The 19,935-nt window shown below is 40.2% G+C and overlaps 1 protein-coding gene across 6 annotated transcripts in view; it reads left to right on the top strand.

The window, feature by feature from the left end:
- TUBD1 (tubulin delta 1) overlaps positions 1 to 19,935 on the top strand; it is a 44,001-nt gene that overhangs the window by 8,018 nt on the left and 16,048 nt on the right. For all 6 annotated transcript variants that reach the window (XM_055327337.1, XM_055327345.1, XM_055327329.1 and 3 more), the window contains exons 6-8: positions 6,371 to 6,535; positions 15,005 to 15,145; positions 19,344 to 19,527. In XM_055327337.1, the coding sequence (XP_055183312.1) occupies positions 6,371 to 6,535; positions 15,005 to 15,145; positions 19,344 to 19,527 (490 nt within the window). The remainder of the gene's footprint in view (positions 1 to 6,370; positions 6,536 to 15,004; positions 15,146 to 19,343; positions 19,528 to 19,935) is intronic.

The following is a 19,935-nucleotide window of genomic DNA, read 5'->3' as shown; positions in this document are numbered from 1 at the left end:
TGATTGCAAAAGAGCCTCCCCAATGCACAGATCTAATACTTGTACTTTCATGTTCATCCTGTGCCCAGATTTGTCAGAATTCCTTAGCCTGGCCTCCACCTAATACCCTGAACCCTAACTTTCTGGCTTCATTACCTACTGCCGCCTCTGCATGGATCCCCACCTACTTTTCATCCTATCTCCACTGTCTTTCTTCAGTCTGTCTTTCCAGCCCTAAACCCTTTGCTTAGTGTTCTTTCTCCTTAGTAATCGCTTCCTCCTTCCCTTCATCACCTCTTTTGAAACTTTACTTGTCCTTCAGTGTCCAATTCAAGTGATGATTTTTCTATAAAGCTTTCCTACCAAGGCCTTAACCTAACCCTCTTTTCTCTGAACTTTATGACATTCTCTATCTCTTTTGTGTCACTTAGTATTTTGTACCTTTATTTTTAAAGTGTGTTTGCTTATCTTTAAAAGTAACACACGGGGATATCTAGGTGGGTCAGTTGGCTAAGTGTCTGGCTTTGGCTTAGGTCATGATCCTAGGGTCCTGGGATTGAGCCCCGCATCAGGTTCCCTGCTCAGCAGGGAGTCCGCTTCTCACTCTCTGTCTGCCTCTCCCCCCTGCTCGTGCTCACACTCTCTCTTGTTCTCTCTCTCTCTCTCTCTCTCTCAAATTAAAAACAAATAAGTAACACACACACACACACACACACACACACACCTATTCAAGGAGTGCAAAAGAATATGCAATCAAAAATAAGTGTCCTCCTCACCCTTTCCCAGATGCTACCACTGTAAACTAACACCATGTGTTTCCTTAGAGGGGAATACTGTCATGTACATATTATGTAGTCCCACTCATTTTCAGCTTCCTTAGACCCGTGTCTTCTTAATTTCTGTTTATGTCATAGTACTTACCATATTGCACATCTGTTTACTCAACCAATATTTCTTGACTTCCTGCTATATGCCAATCACTATGCTAAATGTTGGGGATCCAGTGGGAGCCAATGCAGGCATTGTGTTCACTGTGAAATGTGAAAGAGAAACATTAAGCAAATAAAGCACACCAAGAACATATAATTAAAAACTGAGTTAAGAAAAAAAAAAAAAAAAGAAATTGAGTTAAGTGCTCCAAAGGATAGAAGTACAGTTTCAAGAGAATGTGTCACAAAGGAATCAAACTTAGGCTGAAGGGGACAGAAAAGGCTGCCCTGAGGACATAACACTTGAGCCGAGAGCTGGACAAGGACTCGGAGATGACTGGCCCAAGGGAGGGAGGAGCCAGTAGCACGTGCAGAGGTAATAGCATGTACAGAGGCCTTGCAGCAGAAGGAAGCCTGGCACGTCCAACAAAGAGAAGTCCAGTGGCACTGGAGCACAGAGAATGGTGTTAAGGGGTGGGTGGCTGAAATCTGAGGCTAAAGTGGTAAGCAGGGACAGGCCTTGCAGGTCTTCGTGAGCTGTTGAGAGGCCTTTCCCAAAGAATGGGGGAAAGCTGCTGGAAGGTTTTAAGCAGGTTGGTGACATAATCACTTTTACTTTTGAAAAATCCACTGGACTGCCTGTGCATAGCTGATTGGAGGCTGAGTCTGCAGGCTAATCTAGTCATTCCTCACTGGACCTTACTGAGAAAGTAAAGGTATTTAACCACACAGGAGCTCTCTCTACAGCCTCACTATATTTGCAAACCTTACTTTGCTGTCTGGGCTCACCTTTGCATTTCACCTGGTATCACAGTGGGAGAAGTGTCCTGTTCCTATCAAAAGCCAATCTTGCTTGGCTTCTGGGTCCCATTCCCTGTACTTTCTCAGGGACTTTTTTTTTTTTTTTTAAAGATTTTATTTGGGCAGCGTGTGTGGCTCAGTGGTTTAGTGCTGCCTTCAGCTCAGGGCCTGATCCTGAAGACCGGGGATCAAGTCCCACATCGGGCTCCTTATTTATTTATTCATGAGAGACAGAGAGAGAGAGAGGCAGAGACACAGGCAGAGGGAGAAGCAGGCTCCATGCAGGGAGGCCAATGTGGGACTCGATCCCCGGTCTTCAGGATCAGGCCCTGAGCTGAAGGTGGCACTAAACTGCTGAGCCATCCATGGATCCCCGACTTAATTCTTTACTCATCTTTTGTCCTTCCATGCATCTTTCCTGGATTGCTGCCATTACATCTACTCTCTGGCAGCTCTCACACTAAAAATACTCTCCTTTGACCTCACCTCTAGTGATTGAACCCATTTCTCTGTTATTCTTTAGAACAATGCAAGGGGTGTCTGTCCTTGCTATCCTCTGGTCTTCCTCATTTCTTTGCTCATCAACCCACTCTGCCCTAGTTTCTCCCCTACCACTCTTCTGAAATTGCTTTTTACAAGTCACAAGCATGTCCACATTGCCAGATTCAGTGACACTTCGCTGTCCTCATTTCTATCAGCCTATCAGTAGAAATTGGCATGGTTGACCTTTGTCTTCCAAATCTTCCCTTTGTTTTTTGTGACCTCCCTCTCCTGATTTCCCTTCTATCTCACTGACTACTTCTTTTATTCCTTTCTTTCCTCCTCTTCTGGCCAGTTCCCAAGCTCGAAATGCTAGTCTTGGACCTTCTCTCTAATAACTGGCTCAGTTCCATGATTCTAAACACCATTTGTATTCTCTAACCTACTGGTTTATCTCCAATTCCAACCAATTCCCTGAGCTCCAGGTTTCTATATCCAGCAGCCTTTCTGCATGATATCTGTCTGTATACATTTTGTGGTCATCTTCTACATAATATGTCTAAAACATATAAGCTTGTTTCTTTTTCACTCCCTCAGTTGCTCAGTTTTAAAACCTTAGATCCAGGGCTCTAAGAAGCCTCCGGCGGGGGGGGGGGGGATTCTTAAATCTTAGGTCCAGATTTCTTGCAGTAAAGTCTACCATTGCCTCAGTTGTATGTGGTTCATCTTCTGTCTTCTAGATTCCCTTCTCTCTTGTCATTCTCCCTCATTCACCAGCACAGCCTCAGGAGCCTCATTACTTGTCCTACAGCCCAGCTCATTCTCACCAGGGTGTCTGTTCTTGCAGTCCCCATCAACTTCCTGCTCCTTTGACCGGGAATGTTTTCAAAGCTACTTCCCTTCCATTTTTCCAGTCTCAGGTCGCTGTGAGTTCCTTAATATGGCTTTTCATGATGAGTGTCTATAATATCATCTCGTTTGTTTCCTTCCCAGCTTTTATTATTCTCTGATATCTTCTGTTCATTTATTACCATTTTTATTCTTTTTTTCTAACTACTAGAATACAGGCTCTCTGATGGCAAGGCCTTGTCAGCCTTGCTCATCACTATGTCCCTTGTCCTCAGAACAGTACCTCTCATATAATCAGTCCTTGCTAAGTGGGACTAAACAAATAGAGCTAAAGAGGATGGATTTGGGAGAGATTGGGGGTGGGGTAAAATGCAAAGATCTAGGTGATGGATTAGATCTGAAAAATAACAGAAAGGGTGGTACAGAGCATAATTCAAGGGGCCCTGGTTTACATAACAGTGTAGATTGTTCACTAGACCCTATTTACTAGAGTTGGGAACAGTGAAAAAGGATCTGGTTTGTGGAGCACAGTACAGGGTAGGGAAAGCGGTGGGTCTTAGACATCTTGAGTGTGAAGTGCCTTTGCCATATCTAAATGGAAATGTCATATGAGAAGTTAGCTGGAGGATAGCTTACCTGGTCTTCCCACTTCAACCTTTGCCATCCTGTGGGATGGCCTTTTCTTAAGTATAATGACCAGACTGAACTCTGACTTTACTTGTCTAAAAGGTTAAATCCTATTGGATCCTGTTATTCTCCTACTCAAAACCTTTAAGAGGGGCAGCCCGGGTGGCTCAGTGGTTTAGCGCTGCTTTCAGCCCAGGGCGTGATCCTGGAGACCCAGGATCGAGTCCCACGTCAGGTTTCCTGCATGAAGCCTGCTTCTCCCTCTGCCTGTGTCTCTGCCTCTCTCTGTCTCTCTCATGAATAAATAAATAAAATCTATTAAAAAAAAAAACCTTTAAGAGGTTTCCCATCTTACCCAGAGTTAAAGCCAGTATTCTTGGAATCACATGTAAGACTGCTTTGCCTGGCTTCCCACTGCTTTCTTGATTTTATATCCTGTTACTCACTCTCTTCCCGCCACATTGGCCTCCATGGTGTTTCTCAGATATGTCTGTTGTGCTCCAGAGTCTCTGCCCCGAGTGACCCAAGATATCCACATGGCTCCACTCAGGTGTTTGAGGAGATGGCACCTTTACCACAAAGCATCAGCATTGGTGGGCATCGGTGTTTGACATCTAAATTCTGAGTGGTCCAATCTGTGATATGGGGTGACTTTCTACAGCTGTACTTTAACAGGCACAGAGAATGTGAGGAGTAGGGCTGATCCAAGATTGGATTTTCACTAGAAAGATTTGATGAAGAGACAAGGGCAGGTAACTGGGTAAGAAGAGAAGTGAAGCAAGGGGAATACTAATGGACTGAGAAGTCAGGAGGTCCATGGATTAGTTTGTCTTAGTCCATTTAAGCTGCTGTCACCAAAGTGCTATATACTAGGTGACTTATATAAACATATATAAAAAAGTGTCTGCTGTCACCAAAGTGCTATATACTAGGTGACTTATATAAACATATAAATTTATTTCTCATGGTTCTGGAGGCTGGAAAGTCTAAGATCAAGGCACTGGTAGTAGTCTGGTAAGGGCCTGTTTCCTGGTTCTCAGATGACCATCTTCTCATTGCGTCCTCACATGGTAGGAAGAGCTAGAGAGCTCTGTAGGGCCCCTTTTATAAAGGCACTAATCCCATTTATGAGGGCTCCACCCTTACCATACCATCACCTCAGGGGTTAGGATTTGCATATATGAATTTGAGGGGGGAACAAACCTTTAGTCCATAACAGGATCTCAACAAGGTCCCAGAATGGTTAAAATGAGAGTAGGTGAACAAGAAGGCTAGAGATAAAAGCAGATTATGACAGTTAATAATTCATGTATTTGTACTCAGGCTATGTTTGTTGACTGTTATTTATTTGTGCTATGCAATAAATTCAACTCTAGGTATTTTACAAAAAAAAACTCTTATGTTTAGAGGAAACTCCATTAGCCATAAGATCAATTTGTGCAGCACTTTGTAGATGTTTGTGTCAAAATCTGCTTTTCCTTAGGATATAGGATATGAGTTTGTACTGTTATAAAATTTACATTTCATGTTGTTATAGTAATATATTTTTCTCTCACCTCTAGTTTTTTTCTATGAATATATAAAACAGCTCTGAGTGCAGAACAAATTAGCCTTTCTCCATAATCCTGTTTCATTACAAATATAAGTTTCTAAAGATAGGCATATTCTTGTCTTCAGGAATCACTAATCTTGTCTTTTTCCCTAGTAGCATTTGATTTAAAAGATTCTAATTATCATTTAACTAGATAAAATAAGAGAGCTAGGAAAATTTCTTAAAAAAAAATATTTTATTTACTTATTTGAGAGAGATCAAGCACGAGCAAGGGAAGAGGCAGAGGGAGACTCCGTGGAGCAGGGAGCTCAATGTGGGGCTCAGTCCTAGGACTCTGGGATTGTGACCTGAGCTGAAGGCAGATGTTTAACCAGCTGAGCCACCCATGCGCCCCTAGGAAAATTTCTAAAGGGATATTTAGTGACTGGGCAGCCCCCGTGGCTCAGTGGTTTAGCGCCGCCTGCAGCCTGGGGTGTGATCCTGGAGACCCAGGATCGAGTCCCACATCGGGCTTCCTGCATGGAGCCTGTTTCTCCCTCTGCCTGTGTCTCTGCCTCTCTCTTCGCTCTCTCTGAATGAATAAATAAATAAATCTTAAAAAAAAAAGGAATATTTAGTGACTATAGAATGATGATAAAAGCATATTAGCTCTCATGCTTACTCTGTTTTCCTGAAGTGTAGCTAAATATTTTATTCATGTTTCCAGTTTCTTAGTTTCTAAATTCTTGTTTCCTTTTTGGCAAACTGTCTTTTTTCACTCATGCTAAAATAGGGGCCAAAATATGTGATCTGACATAGACATTGTTTCCAAATTTTTATTTACATTTTTTATTTTAAGCAATTTGGCCTTGGAGGAGAAAATATGTTTGGCCCCCAAACCATCAAACCATAGTTGTATATGAGCTAATGGAAACATGGAATTTAAGTCTAGTTCAGGGTGGCTCAGTCGGTTAAGGGGTCTGTCTTTGGCTCAGGTCATGATCTCGGGGTCCTGGGATTGAGCCCTGCTTAGGATTCTCTGCTCAGCAGGGAGCCTGCTTCTCCCTCTGCCTCTCTTCCTGCTTGTGTGCTTTTTCTCTCTGTGTCAAATAAATAAAATCTTTTTAAAAATATATATTTTTTAAAAGTTTAGTTCAGATTTTTTTCTTTACAGGAGACTTAATGGAGAATTTAGTTCCCCATCCTGAATTCAAGATGCTGGGTATTCGTAACATTCCTCAAATGTCTGAGAACTCACTGACATACAGCACGTTTACTTGGGCTGGCCTCCTCAAACATCTGAGACAGATGCTCATTTCTAATTCAAAAATGGAAGAAGGTAAGGGGTATTTTAAAAATATGCAAGCCACAACCTGGGAAAGGTGCCTGTACTGGAATTCTCAGTATAAACTTGCTTGGGCCAGTCGAAATAATGGTGCCTTCTTCTGGTCAGAGAAGCTCCTACAAAAACCCACTAAGACATCCCAGGAGGGCTTCTTAATCACTTTACAGTTTCATTTCCCAAAGTGAAAAAAATTCAGAGGAGCATGACATTTTTTTTAAAGTTTGTTTGTTTGTTTATTTTTAGTAATCTCTACACCCAACATGAGGCTCAAGCTCACTACCCCGAGATCACGAGTCGCAAGCCAGCTGCCCCTATTTTATTTATTTTATTTTTATCAAAGTAATACATGAACATACCTTTTAAAAAATCAAATAGTCAAAACTCATCAAGTGTATCCTTATAACCATACATTGCATTGAATATAAATTATATCTCATTTTTTTTAAAAAGCCAAGTAATTGTCCAATATGAATTTATAATGAGGAAAAGAGCAGTTCCCTGTCTTATACTTCCCCACTGCCCAGATGAAACTGCTTTCCATATTTCTAAGTATCTTGCTTATGCTGTTACTTATTTTCCGGTTTATTTATTTTTTATTTTTTAAAAACTATTTATTCATGAGAGACACAGAGAGGCAGAGACATGAGCAGAGGGAGATGCAGGCTCCCTCTGGGGAGCCTGATACAGGATTTGATCCCAGGACCCTGGGATCATGCTCTGAGCCGAAGGAAGATACCCAACTACTAAGCCACCCAGCCATCCTTTCAGGTTTAGATATTATCAGTTGCCTTCCTTTTTTTTTTAAGATTCTATCTATTTATTCATGAGAGACACACACAGAGAGAGGCAGAAACTCAGGCAGAGAGAGAAGCGGGTTCCATGCAGGGAGCCTGATGTGGGACTCGATCCCGGGACTCCAGGATCACACCTTGGGCTAAAGGCAGATGCTCAACCACTGAGCCACCCAAGTATCCCCATCAATTGCCTTCCTAATATGAAATTGAGAATTGAATTTTATACTTACTCTGTACACACACACACACTCTCTCTCCCTCCCTCCCTCCCTCCCTCCCTCCCTCCCTCCCTCCCCACTTCCTACCATATGGTTATAACATACTTTTGAATTAGGTTAATTTTCAGTGCTTATATTACTTTTGATAGGTAAATATTATTTACAACTGAGCCAGATTCATTACCTGTTTGGAAATATCCCTTTAGGAGACCTCATCTTCTTTTTCTTTTTTTTTCTTTTTTTTTTCTTTATTTTTTTTAAGATTTTATTTATTTATTCATGAGAGACCCGGAGGAGAGGCAGAGACACAGGCAGAGGGAGAAGCAGGCTCCATGCAGGGAGCCCGATATGGGACTCGATCCCAGGACCCTGGGATCATGCCCTGGGCCGAAGGTAGAGGCTCAACCGCTGAGCTACCCAGGCGTCCCTTCTTTTCCTTTTTAAAGGTTTTACTTGGGCAGCCCCGGTGGCGCAGCGGTTTAGCGCCACCTACAACCCAGGGTATGATCCTGGAGACCCAGGATATATATATATAGAATATATATATATATATATATATATATATATATATATATATATATATATATATATTCTAGCCATTATTTGTCATTTTTGCTCAGAATTTTGAAAGCATTGTTCTGTTCTCTTCCAGCTTCCAATGTTGCTGTGAAGTCCCATGTCAGTCTGATTCCTAATCCTGTTTCGTTCTCTCTTAAATCTTTTAGGATTTCCTCTTGTATCTAACATTCTGGAATTCCTCACTGTGGATCTTCCATTGATCTCAGTATAATGTAAGCTTTAGGAGGGCAGGGATTTCTGTCTGTTTTGTTTACTGCTCTATCTTCAGAGCCTGGAAGGCAGGGCCCAGCACTTAGTTTGGTGGAGGCCAGAACCTCACTGGTTTAGCCTTCCTGGAGCGACAGCTTCTAGGAAGGAGTGGGGGGGTGGAGGGGGCACGTACTCTGCTGCCGGGAGAGAGGAAGCGTCTAAGGCTTTCACCACTTGGCATGTAGATCTTTAATCCTCTCATTTCCCCCTCTTTTAGAAGTACCTGGCCTGCTTTCAGGACCTTACTGTGGGCAGAAGTTTCAGCTTTCCCTGAAGTCACCACTAATTCATTTGCTTTCCAGCTTCCAAAATGTTGTTCCCATTATCTTCTCTTCCCCTCCTTGTTCTTTTGTTTATGCCTTTTAAAAATGTCCCTGTAAGGTGCGCCTGGGTAGCTCAGTCAGTTTTCTTCTGCCTTCGGCTCAGATCTTGATCTCAGGGTCCTGAGATCGAGCCTCACATTGGGCTCCCTGCTCAGCGAGCAGTCTGCTTCTTCCTGTCCCTGCTGCTCCACTGGCTATGTGTCTGTGTGTGCGGTCTCTCTCTCTCTCTCTCTCTCTCTCTCTCTCTCTCTCATAAATAAATAAATAAATAAATAAATAAATAAATAAATAAATAAATAAATAAAATCTTAAAAAAAAAAGTCCCTGTTTGATTTGAGGAGAGAGTGATAGTAGACTGGTATGTTCAGTCTGTCATGTTTAACTGGATGGAAATCACTACTACCAGTGATTTTTTTAGTAGCATATATTTTACCACAAATAACAATAACTTAGGTTTCAATACTATGAAAGTGGATGGATTTCTTCTGTTTTACATACTAGTCATATACTTTATCACTAGATTATAGTTGTTTGAGGTTTGGAGAGAAATAGAAAGGTTACATCTTAAAGGAATGCTTACCAAATTTTTTGGCCTTGGTACCTGTTTTTCTAGTAATACCTGTTAACATCTCAAGGAGCACAGTGTTCCTCAGGTATAGTATAAGACAAGCTGCTCTGAGCTCTCTTAGGTCAATAAACCATAGTTCGCTTAGTCATTTTCCCATGCAGGACTTTGAATGTCAACATGTTTTCACAGTTATAGATATAGCTTTGAACATATAAGTATTTTCATATATTTGAGTATATATGAATAAATATATTTATGTCATGAACCAGGTTGAGGCAAATAGCTTTAAAAATGCTCATATAGGGGATCCCTGGGTGGCTCAGCAGTTTAGCGCCTGCCTTTGGCCTGGGGCGCTATCCCGGAGTCCTGGGATCGAGTCCCACGTCGAGCTACCTGCATGGAGCCTGCTTCTCCCTCCTCCTGTGTCTCTGCCTCTCTCTCTTTCTATGTCTATCATCAATCAATCAATCAATCAATCTTTAAAAAAAATGCTCATATATTAGGCTGCTCCTTATGAAGATTGACCCTATTAATATCACCATCAGCCAGGTATGTATCTGTTTCCACATGTCCTGGCAATGAAAGGAATGAATGTTCCCAGAGGGAACTAGGAGAACTTACCATGTCTTTTGTGACCTACCTTTGGAAGTCACACACCATTGTTTTCTTTTTTTTTTTTTAGTTTTAATTTTATTTAAGTAATCTTTACACCCAATGTGGGGTTCAAACTCAGTGACCCTGAGATCAAGAGTCACATGCTGCACCAACTGAGCCAGCTAGGATCCCCACGTGCCGTCATTTCTGCGTCATCCTTTAGGTTGTTAAGGTTGTTAAGCACTATGCCATGTGGGAAGAGACCACATAAGGGTCGTATACCAGGAGGGAAGGATCATTGGAGTTCATCTTGGAGGCTGGCTACCACTATCCACCCTCTGCCTCCTACTGAATCATGTCTTCCCATATGCAGAATGGGCTTAACCTCTCCCAAAGCCCTTTAGCACATCAGGTTAAATTCCAGAATCTTGTCATCTAAAACCAGGTCCAGGTACAGATTTACATTCCTCAGGTGAGACTTTTTTTTTTTTTTTTTTTGTATAGCTCTTTGTTTTGGGGGGATTTTTTTTTTTTAAGATTTCATTTATTTATTCATGAGAGATACAGAGACAGAGAGAGGCAGAGACACAGGCAGAGGGAGAAGCAGGCTCCATGCAGGGAGCCCGATGTGGGACTCGATCCCGGGACTCCAGGATCACGCTCTGGGCCGAAGGCAGGCGCCAAACCACTGAGCCACCCAGGGATGCCCGATTTTTTTGTTTTTGTTTGAGTATAGTTCTTTGAGTACAGTTCCTCACACCCTCCTCCTGCCCCTGATCAATAGACAATGGTTAGATAGGCATAGCATAACTGGTAGATAGCCTCCTTAAAAAGGGGGAAATGGAAGACACATAGGAGTCATTGGCCCTTAACAATTCAGCAGGGCACATCCTGGCAGTTTCTTGATTACAGTGTGAGGCCTGTGAATAATTTTTCATGACTTTAGGCTTGGCTCTCTGAACCAAGCTACATTATAATTTATTTATTTCCTTCCTTCCTTCCTTCCTTCCTTCCTTCCTTCCTTCCTTCCTTCCTTCCTTCTTTCCTTCCTTCCTTCCTTCTTTCCTTTTTTCCTTCCTTCTTCTCTTTTTCTCTCTCTTTCTCTACCCACAATGTGGGGCTTGATATCACAACCCCAAGATCAAGAGTTGCCTACTTGGAACACCTCGGTGGCTCAGTCAGTTAAGCATCTGACTCTTGATTTTGGCTCAGGTCATGATCACGGGGTTCTGAGACTGAGGCCCATGTTGAGCTCCATGCACAGCGGGGAGTCTGCTTGAGATTCTCTCTCTGCCCCTCCCACCCCCACTCATGCACGCTCTCTCTCTCAAAATAAATAAATACATCTTTTTAAAAAAGAAAGAGAGGATGAGAGGCTGGGTGGCTCAGCGGTTGAGAGCCTGCCTTTGGCCCAAGGTGTGATCCTGGAATCCCGGGATTGAGTCCTGCATCCAGCTCCCTGCATGGAGCCTGCTTCTCCCTCTGCCTGTGTCTCTGCCTCTCTCTGTGTGTCTCTCATGAATAAATAAATAAAATCTAAAAAAAAAAAAGGGGATCCCTGGGTGGCTCAGCAGTTTGGCGCCTGCCTTTGGCCCAAGGGCGCGATCCTGGAGTCCCGGGATCGAGTCCCGTGTTGGGCTCCCGGCGTGGAGCCTGCTTCTCCCTCCTCCTGTGTCTCTGCCTCTCTTTCTCTCTCTCTATGTCTATCATAAATAAATAAATCTTTTTAAAAAATCTTAAATAATAAAAATAAAAAATAGCAAGCAAGCAAGCTCTCCTAAAGCCATCTGCCCTACTTCAATCGAGACTTTTTGCCCTCTACAACCAAGGTACATTTGCAATCCTGGATATTCTCTTTGCCTGTCTCCTGGGTTGGGTATTCTGCTGTGAAGGTTTAGGCAAAGCCCAAGTGATCTGGTGAAAGAAGAGGGGTTTTTATGGGTTTTAGTAGATCTCTCTGGTTTCAGTATGTACCTTATCCTTAACTCTGCCTTGGTTCTCCAGACCAGAGACCCTCAATCTCCTCTCCAGAAAATAAATCTTTAGTTTTATACTAGAGTAGTGAAGAGGCAGTCATCCTAAAAAGGCACATTCCTTAATCAGGAGTCAAACGTTGATGGTTCTCTACCTGATAGCAAAGCTAGTATAAGAGCCAACAACTTACTGTTTCCATGGATTCCCTTAAAGAATGCTACATCACTGGGATACCTGGCTCAGTGGTTGAGTGTCTGCCTTTGGCTCAGGGCGTGATCCGAGGGCCCAGGGATCAAGTACCACATCGGGGTCCCCACAAGGAGCCTGCTTCTCCCTCTGCCTATGTCTCTGCCTCTCATTCTGTGTCTCTGAATAAATAAATAAAATCTTAAAAAAAAAAAAAACCCACTATGTCACCAATGCTCTGGAGAGACAGAGGATAATAATGTGTGAAAAAAAAAATTGGCATCATTAATGCTGAGTCAAAAAGTAATTAAGTCACTAAATGTGAAAACATTTTTGGAAAACCTTAACCAATTTATTTTGTTATATGTGTTTTTTATGGATGCTCAAGAGTGATAGGATTTTTAAAAATCTAAACCTAATTTACTCTAAAAGAACTCTTTCAATAAGAATGAAATGGAATGATCTAAGTGAATCATTTAATTGACATAATTTGACAACATTTTTTTCTTATAATCAGTGGTGTCTTGGAAGCAAATACAATGTTATGGATTTATATACCATTTTTGTTACATAGATTGCAAATATTTTTGTCCATCATTTTTGTCTTTTGTATGGTATTTTTCCATATGGAGGTTTTCCATTTTTATGTGAGCAAACCCATATATCTTCTTATTTTATAGATTCTGAGCCTTGCCTCAGATATAAAATATTCTTTAGTATTCCCCAGTATTTTTTACAGCCTTATGTTTAATATTTAAGTTTTAACCAATCTGGAATTTGTTTTTATTTTTATTTTTTAAAGATTTTATTTATTTATTGGCAGAGAGAGAGCACAATCAGAGTGAGGAGCAGGCAGAGGGAGAGGGAGAAGCAGGCTCCCTGAGGAGCAGGGAGCCCAATGTGGAGCCAAAGGCAGATGCTTAACTGACTGAGCCACTCAGATGTCCCAGGATTTGTTTTTATTTCTTATACTGTCTTTTTTGTTACTTTTTGTTACTTCTCTTCTCATTTTAAATTTTACTTGTGGGACGCCTGTGTGGCTTAGTGATTGAGAGCCTGCCTTTGGCCCAAGGTGTGATCCTGGAGTCTGGGGATCGAATCCCACGTCGGGCTCCCTGCATGGAGGGAATAAATAAATAAAATCTTAAAAAAAAAAAAACCCTTTTATTTATTTATTTACTTATTTATTTATTTACTTATTTATTTATTTTTGAATTTTTGGATAGAGTTGATTACCTTTTATTTCTAATATAGAGTGATGAATTATCTAACAATTATTGCTTTTACAGCATATCATAAATATTGAAAATTTTTATTGCTGGGTGATTTATATACCATAGCCTTCACCTATGATAAGAGTACAATCTAGTGATTTTTTAGTAAATTTTCATAGTTATACAACTGTTATCATAAGCTAATTGTAGAACATGTCCATCACTTCAAAAAGATCCTTGTGTTCATTTTAAGGCAATTCCCATTTTTTATTCCTAGTGTCATACAACCACTTGTATGTTTTCTTTTTCTATAGATTTTCCTATTTTGGACATATGTAAATTGAATGATACAACATACAGTCTTTTGTGTCTGACCTTTTTTCACTTAATGTCTTTGAAATTCATCCATGTCATAGGATGTATCAGTAGTTCATTCTTTTGTATTGCTGAGTAGTAGTATTTCATTATGTGGCCCTACCACATTTTGTTCAGATGTCCAACAGCTGGTGGACATTTAGCTTGTTTTCACTTTGTGTCTATTATGAATACTGCTGCTGTGTACATTGTATTCAGTCTTTGTGTGGACATACGTTTTCAGTCTATTGGTTATACACCTATAAGTGGTAATGGTGGGTCAAAGGATGAGTCTGTGTTTATCATTTTGTAGAACTGCTATACTCCTTCCAAAGTGGCTGCAATATTTTATATTCTCATAGTTTAAGAGGGTTTCAGCTTCACCACATCTGTGCTAACACCTGACATTGTTAGTCTTCTTGATTATAGCCTTTCTGATGGGTGTGAAGTAGTGTCTCCTTGTGGTTTCAGTTTGCATTTTCCTAATGCAAAAGATGTTGAGCATCTTTTCATGTGCTTGTTGGATTTATTTATCTTTTTTCAGTAAAATTTCCATTCAAACATCTTTTTTGACTTTTAAATTGGCTTGTCTTATTATTGAATTCAGCATGCAAACATTTTTGGTTTCTTGTGTTTCTATTTTTGCTGAAAATCAGTCTGTTACTCTGTGCTGAATTTTATCCCTATCTGACATATACTTTAAGAGGATTTTCTTCATATTTCCATATGACTGGTCAGTTTTCAAACTTTTTGCTTTGTGTTTGTACATCCCTAACATTTTTGTATGTGTCCTGTTTGTTTGCACAGGCATATAGAGTAAGGTTCACCCTTTTTAGGTGTATGGTTCTATGAATTTTAGCAAACTTCTATAATGTGTAACCTCCATTACAATTGAGATAGAGGATTTCCATCAACCCAAAATGATGGAGGATCATCATTCATACTCATCTGTAGGCACTCTTTTCCCCTCAACTGCAGCCCCCAGGAACTACTGATCTGAATTTTTTTCTTACGGTTTTGCCTTTTCTGGAATGTCCTATAAATGGAATCATATGATACATAATTTTTTGAGTCAAGCTTGTTTCACTTAGCATAACACTTTTGAGATTTATCCATGTTGTTTGTTACATTTATCAGTAATTTCTGTTTTTTTGGTGAAGAGAATTCCATTGTATGTATCTATCACCGTCATTTAATACTCTACAAAGAATAATTTATGCCTTTCTCAGGACTGGATAGTTGGAATCATTTCAGGTAAACCAGATAAGAATTTTTAAACATTTAGTAGAAAAAAGCAACTTTTACTTACTAAATAAAAATTTATGTAAAATAAACATACTATAATATATTTTTCTCTTCTTGCTCAGAGCTATTTATAAAGCCTATTGCTTTTTTTTTTTCCTTTGGCAGGTATTAATTGGCAGGTACGGCCTCCTTTACCAGGACTTCCTACTCTTGGTAAAGTGTCTCTCAACAGGGAGCTTCATTTTAACACTTCCATTGCTAACTTGGTGATCCTTCGTGGGAAAGATGTACACAGTGCGGATCTGGGTAAGCAGAAATTAAGATGAAATTAATATATACATTTTGTACATGTACAGGTAACATTTCTTTTTTTAAAAAAAGGAAGTCTCCAGGGATGCCTGGGTGGCTTAGTGGTTGAGTGTCTGCATTCAGCTCAGGGCCAGGGCATGATCCTGGAGTTCCAGGATTAAGTCCCACATCGAGCTCCCTGCATGGAGCCTGCTTTTCCCTCTGCCTATGTCTCTGCCTTTCTCTGTCTGTCTCTCATGAATAAATAAAGTCTTTAAAAAAAAAAAAAAAAGGAAGTCTCTGAATTTATTTTTTTAAAGATTTTATTTATTTATTTGACAGAAAGAGAGAGAGGGAGAAGCAGGCTCCCTGCAGAGACCCTGGGATCATGACCTGAGCCAAAGGCAGACGCTTAACCCACTGTCACCCAGGCATCCCCTAAATTTATTTTTAAAGAAAGGAAAATAATAATTATGTGTTTTAGTGGCAAAATATAACCATTATATTGGTATGTGACTGGACACCAAAACCAGATGTGATTGAAAAAAGATAGGAGTTTAATTCTTTTTTCTAAACCTTACTGTTCTTACTGTACTGGCCTTATGGCTTCCTCCTTATAATCCAAGACATCTGTTTGAGCTTTAGCTATCAAATCATATAGGAATGAGCAAAAGAGGGCATGCTGCCCACCTCCTGCTAGGGTTGCACACCACACTAGTGTTTATATACCTTTGATTGGGACCGACTCATGTGCTACACCTAGCTGCAGGGGTGGCCATGACCACAATTAAAATTTGAGGGTTTTGTCACTAAAGAAGGGGAGAACAGGTAATGTAGCACAACTAGTGATCTCTGTGACAGCACTTTGTTATAAAAATTTTCAGGAAGTTCAAAGAACAGAACTTTTATCAGCTTTGCGTTTCTATGGCAGATCTGCAGGCTTGCCTTATCTTTATTTGATGATTTTCTTTCTTTTTTTAGAGATTTATTTATCTATTTGAGAGAGAGAGTGCCCATGCAAGTGTCAGGGAGAGGCAGAGGGACAGAATCTCAAGCAGACTCCACACTGAGCACAGCGTGCTCATTTACTTATGAATAAATAAATAAAATCTTTTTTTTTAAAGATTTTATTTATTCATGACAGACACAGAGAGAGAGAGAGGCAGAGTCACAGGCAGAGGCTCCATGCAGGGAGCTCGATGTAGGACTCGATCCTGGGTATCCAGGATCACACCCTGGGCCAAAAGCAGGCTCTAAACCGCTGAGCCACCTGGGCTACCCATAAATAAATAAAATCTTAAAAAAAAATCAGGTATAACTCCAGGAGGAGTCAGTCACTAGAGAAGAACCAAGCTGGGTCTATAAGGCATTTCACATTATGAGATGGCACACATATTTAAGCTGCATGAAGATCACATGTTCCTATCTTATCACTTTGTAATCATCCCTCCTACCTAGCCAATAGACATGTTTTATCAGGGAAATGATTTTTTCTTGTTACTATGCCTCTACTCCAGTGGGTTGCTTCAGTAATAAATGTGAGACCTTTTGGCTGAAAAAAAAAAAAGGAGATAATTTCAAGTGTGTTAATTGGTATAGTTTTTCCTTCTTCAGAATATTTTTTTCATATTCTTCATTTTAGATTTTAAATTAAGAGAAATAATAAGAGAATATATAAAGTAATCAAACTTCCAAAAATTTACTCCCAGAAAATGACACAGGTACAAAGAGGTATTCTTACAAAGATATTCACTGCAATGTCTTACACACAAAAATGCAGAAACAACCTAAATGCTCAATAGTAGGAAATGTGATAAATTATAGTATATTCATGTAATAAAACTTTAAATATGAGTGATACTTATTGACATGGAAAAGAGATTCACAACATATTGGTGAATGAAAATGCAAATTACAGAACAGTGTTTGTATAAAATTACATACACAAGAGGGTCAGCAAAATGTTCATGGTCTTCTATGGGTGGTGACATTTCAGATGTTCAGTTGACTTTTAAATTTTCTTCTTTTTTTGTTTTAAGTTTTTATTTAAATTCTGGTTAGTGGGATCCCTGGGTGGCTCAGTGATTTAGTGCCTGCCTTTGGCCTGGGGCACAATCCTGGAGTCACCGGATCGAGTCCCACGTCGGGCTCCTGGCATGGAGCCTGCTTCTCCCTCTGCCTGTGTGTCTGCCCCTCTCTCTCTCTATGTCTATCATGAATAAATAAATAAAATCTGAAAAAAAAATTCTGGTTAGTTAACATATAGTGTAGTACTAGTTTCATGTGTAGGATTTAGTGATTCATCACTTACGTACAAGGCCCAGTGCTCCTCACAAGTACCCTCCTTAATACCCATCATCACTTAATACCCATTGAACCCATCCCCTCACCCACCTCCCCTCCAGCAACAGTTTGTTCTCTGTAGTTACGTCTGTTTTATGGTTTACTTCTTTCTTTTTCCTCCTGTGTTTGTCCATTTTGTTTCTTAGATTCCATATAAGAGTAAAATCATAGGCTATTTGTCTTTCTCTCGGTGACTTCGCTTATGCTAAGTGAAATCCACATCAATGCCAATTCTGTTTCATGACTAAGTTATGTTCCATCATATATGAATAACACAACTTCTCTCTTTTTTTTTCTCTCTCTCTCTTTTTTTTTAAGATTTTATTTATTTCAGAGAGAGAGAGTGAAAGCATAAGCTTGGGGAGGGGCATAGGGAGAGAAAAAAATCCTGAAGCACTCTCCCCACTGAGCAGGGAGCCCAATACAGGGCTCGTTCCAGGACCCAGGGATCATGACCTGTGTGGAAATCAAGAGTTGGACACTCAACCAACTGAACCACACAGACACCCCTGTATACCACAACTTCTTTATCCATTCACATTGATGGCCATTTGGTCTCTTTCCATAATTTGGCTAGTGTTGATAATGCAGCTATAAATATCAAGGTGCATGTATCCCTTTGAATCAGTATCCATGGGCAAATACCTAATAGCGCAATTGCTGGGTTGTAGAGTAGTTTGATTTTTGACTTTTTGAAGAAACTGTTTTCCACAGTGGCTGCACCAATTGCACTCCCACCAGCAGTCTAAGACGGTTCCCCTTTCCTCACATCCTCACCAACATCTGCTGTTCTTTGTGTTGTTGATATTAGCCATTCTGACTGATGTGAGGTAGTATTTCATTGTAGTTTTGATTCCTATTTCCCCGATGATGAGTGATGTTGAGCATCTTTTCATGTGCCTGTTGGCCATCGGGATGTCTTTTTTTGGAAAAATATCTATTCACATCTCCTGCCCATTTTTAACTGGATTATTTGTTTCTTGGGTGTTGAGTTTGATTAGTTCTTCATACATTTTGGATGCTAACCCTTTATCAGATATGTCATTTACAAATATCTTCTCTCATTCTGAAGGTTGCCTTTCAGTTTTGTTGTTTCTTTTGCTGTGTAGAATTTTTATCTTGATAAAGTCCAAATAGTTCATTTCTTGCTTTTGTGTCCCTTGCCTTTAAAGACGTATCTAGTAAGAAGTTGTTATAGCTGAGGTCAAAGAAGTTGTTGCCTGTGTTCTCCTCTTGAATTTTGAAGGTTTTCTTTTTCACATTTGGGTCTTTCATCCATTAAATTTTCTTCTTAATACTTTTATGAATGATATGAATTGTTTTCTCTCTTTTCCTTTTTTTAAAAGATTTTATTTATTCATGAGAGACAGAGAAAGAGAGAGGCAGAGACACAGGCAGAGGGAGAAGCAGGCTTCATGCAGGGAGCCCGGTGTGGGACTTGATCCCAGGACTCCAGGATCATGCCCTGGACCAAAGGCAGGCACTAAACCGCTGAGCTACCCAGGGATCCCCAAATTGTTTTTTTTCTTAAAATGAGTATGAATCTATCCAAAAACTATATAAAGCTAATTTTAAAAGGCAAAACAAAAGGAGATTTCTGGGACGCCTGGATGGCTCAGCGGTTGAGCATCTGCTTTCGGCTAATGGCATGATCCTGGAGTCCAGGGATCGAGTCCCACATCGGGCTCCCTGCATGGAGCCTGCTTCTCTCTCTGCCTATATATCTGCCTCTCTCTCTATGTCTCTCATGAATAAATAAAATATTTTTAAAGGAGATTTCTGGTGAAATGAATAAAAAAATACCTGTTTATTAATTTGTTTCCAAAATTAATTATTTATGATATAAACAATGGCTTATGTTGTCTTACTCTAGGAGGATTTAAAGATCCAGCTCTCTATACTTCTTGGTTGGAGCCTATTGATGCTTTCAATGTGTGGAAAACCCAGCGAGCCTTTAGCAAATATGAGAAGTCTGCAGCATTGGTCAGCAATAGCCAGTTCTTACTAAAACCACTTGATACAATTGTGGGCAAAGCCTGGAATATGTTTGCTTCAAAGTAAGTAAAAAAAATCTAAAAACCTTTCTAACCTTAGGCAGATAATATCTTAAAATACAAGGCAGGATCTGGAATGTCTTGGTCTGTTTGGTTTGCTATAACAAAAATAGCCCAGACCGAGTATCTTATAAACAACAGAAATTTATTTCTCAGGAATTCTGGAAACTAGGAAGTCCAAGATGAAGGTGCTGGCAGATTCCATGTCTGATGAAAACCTACTTCCTGGTTCATAGGCGGTGTCTTTTCCTTGTGCCTTCAAATGGCCAAATGGGCAAAGAACCTCTTTTAAAGGGGCACTAAACCTATTCATGAGGGCTCCACCCTCATGACCGAATCACCTTCCAAAGGCCTTACTTCCTAATATCACTTTGGGGGTTAGGATTTAAATGTATGAATTTTGGGGGAACA

The sequence above is a fragment of the Nyctereutes procyonoides genome, unplaced genomic scaffold (genome assembly GCF_905146905.1).
Source record: "Nyctereutes procyonoides isolate TBG_1078 unplaced genomic scaffold, NYPRO_anot_genome, whole genome shotgun sequence".
Taxonomy (NCBI): domain Eukaryota; kingdom Metazoa; phylum Chordata; class Mammalia; order Carnivora; family Canidae; genus Nyctereutes; species Nyctereutes procyonoides.
This window is presented reverse-complemented; position numbering and strand designations above follow the sequence as displayed.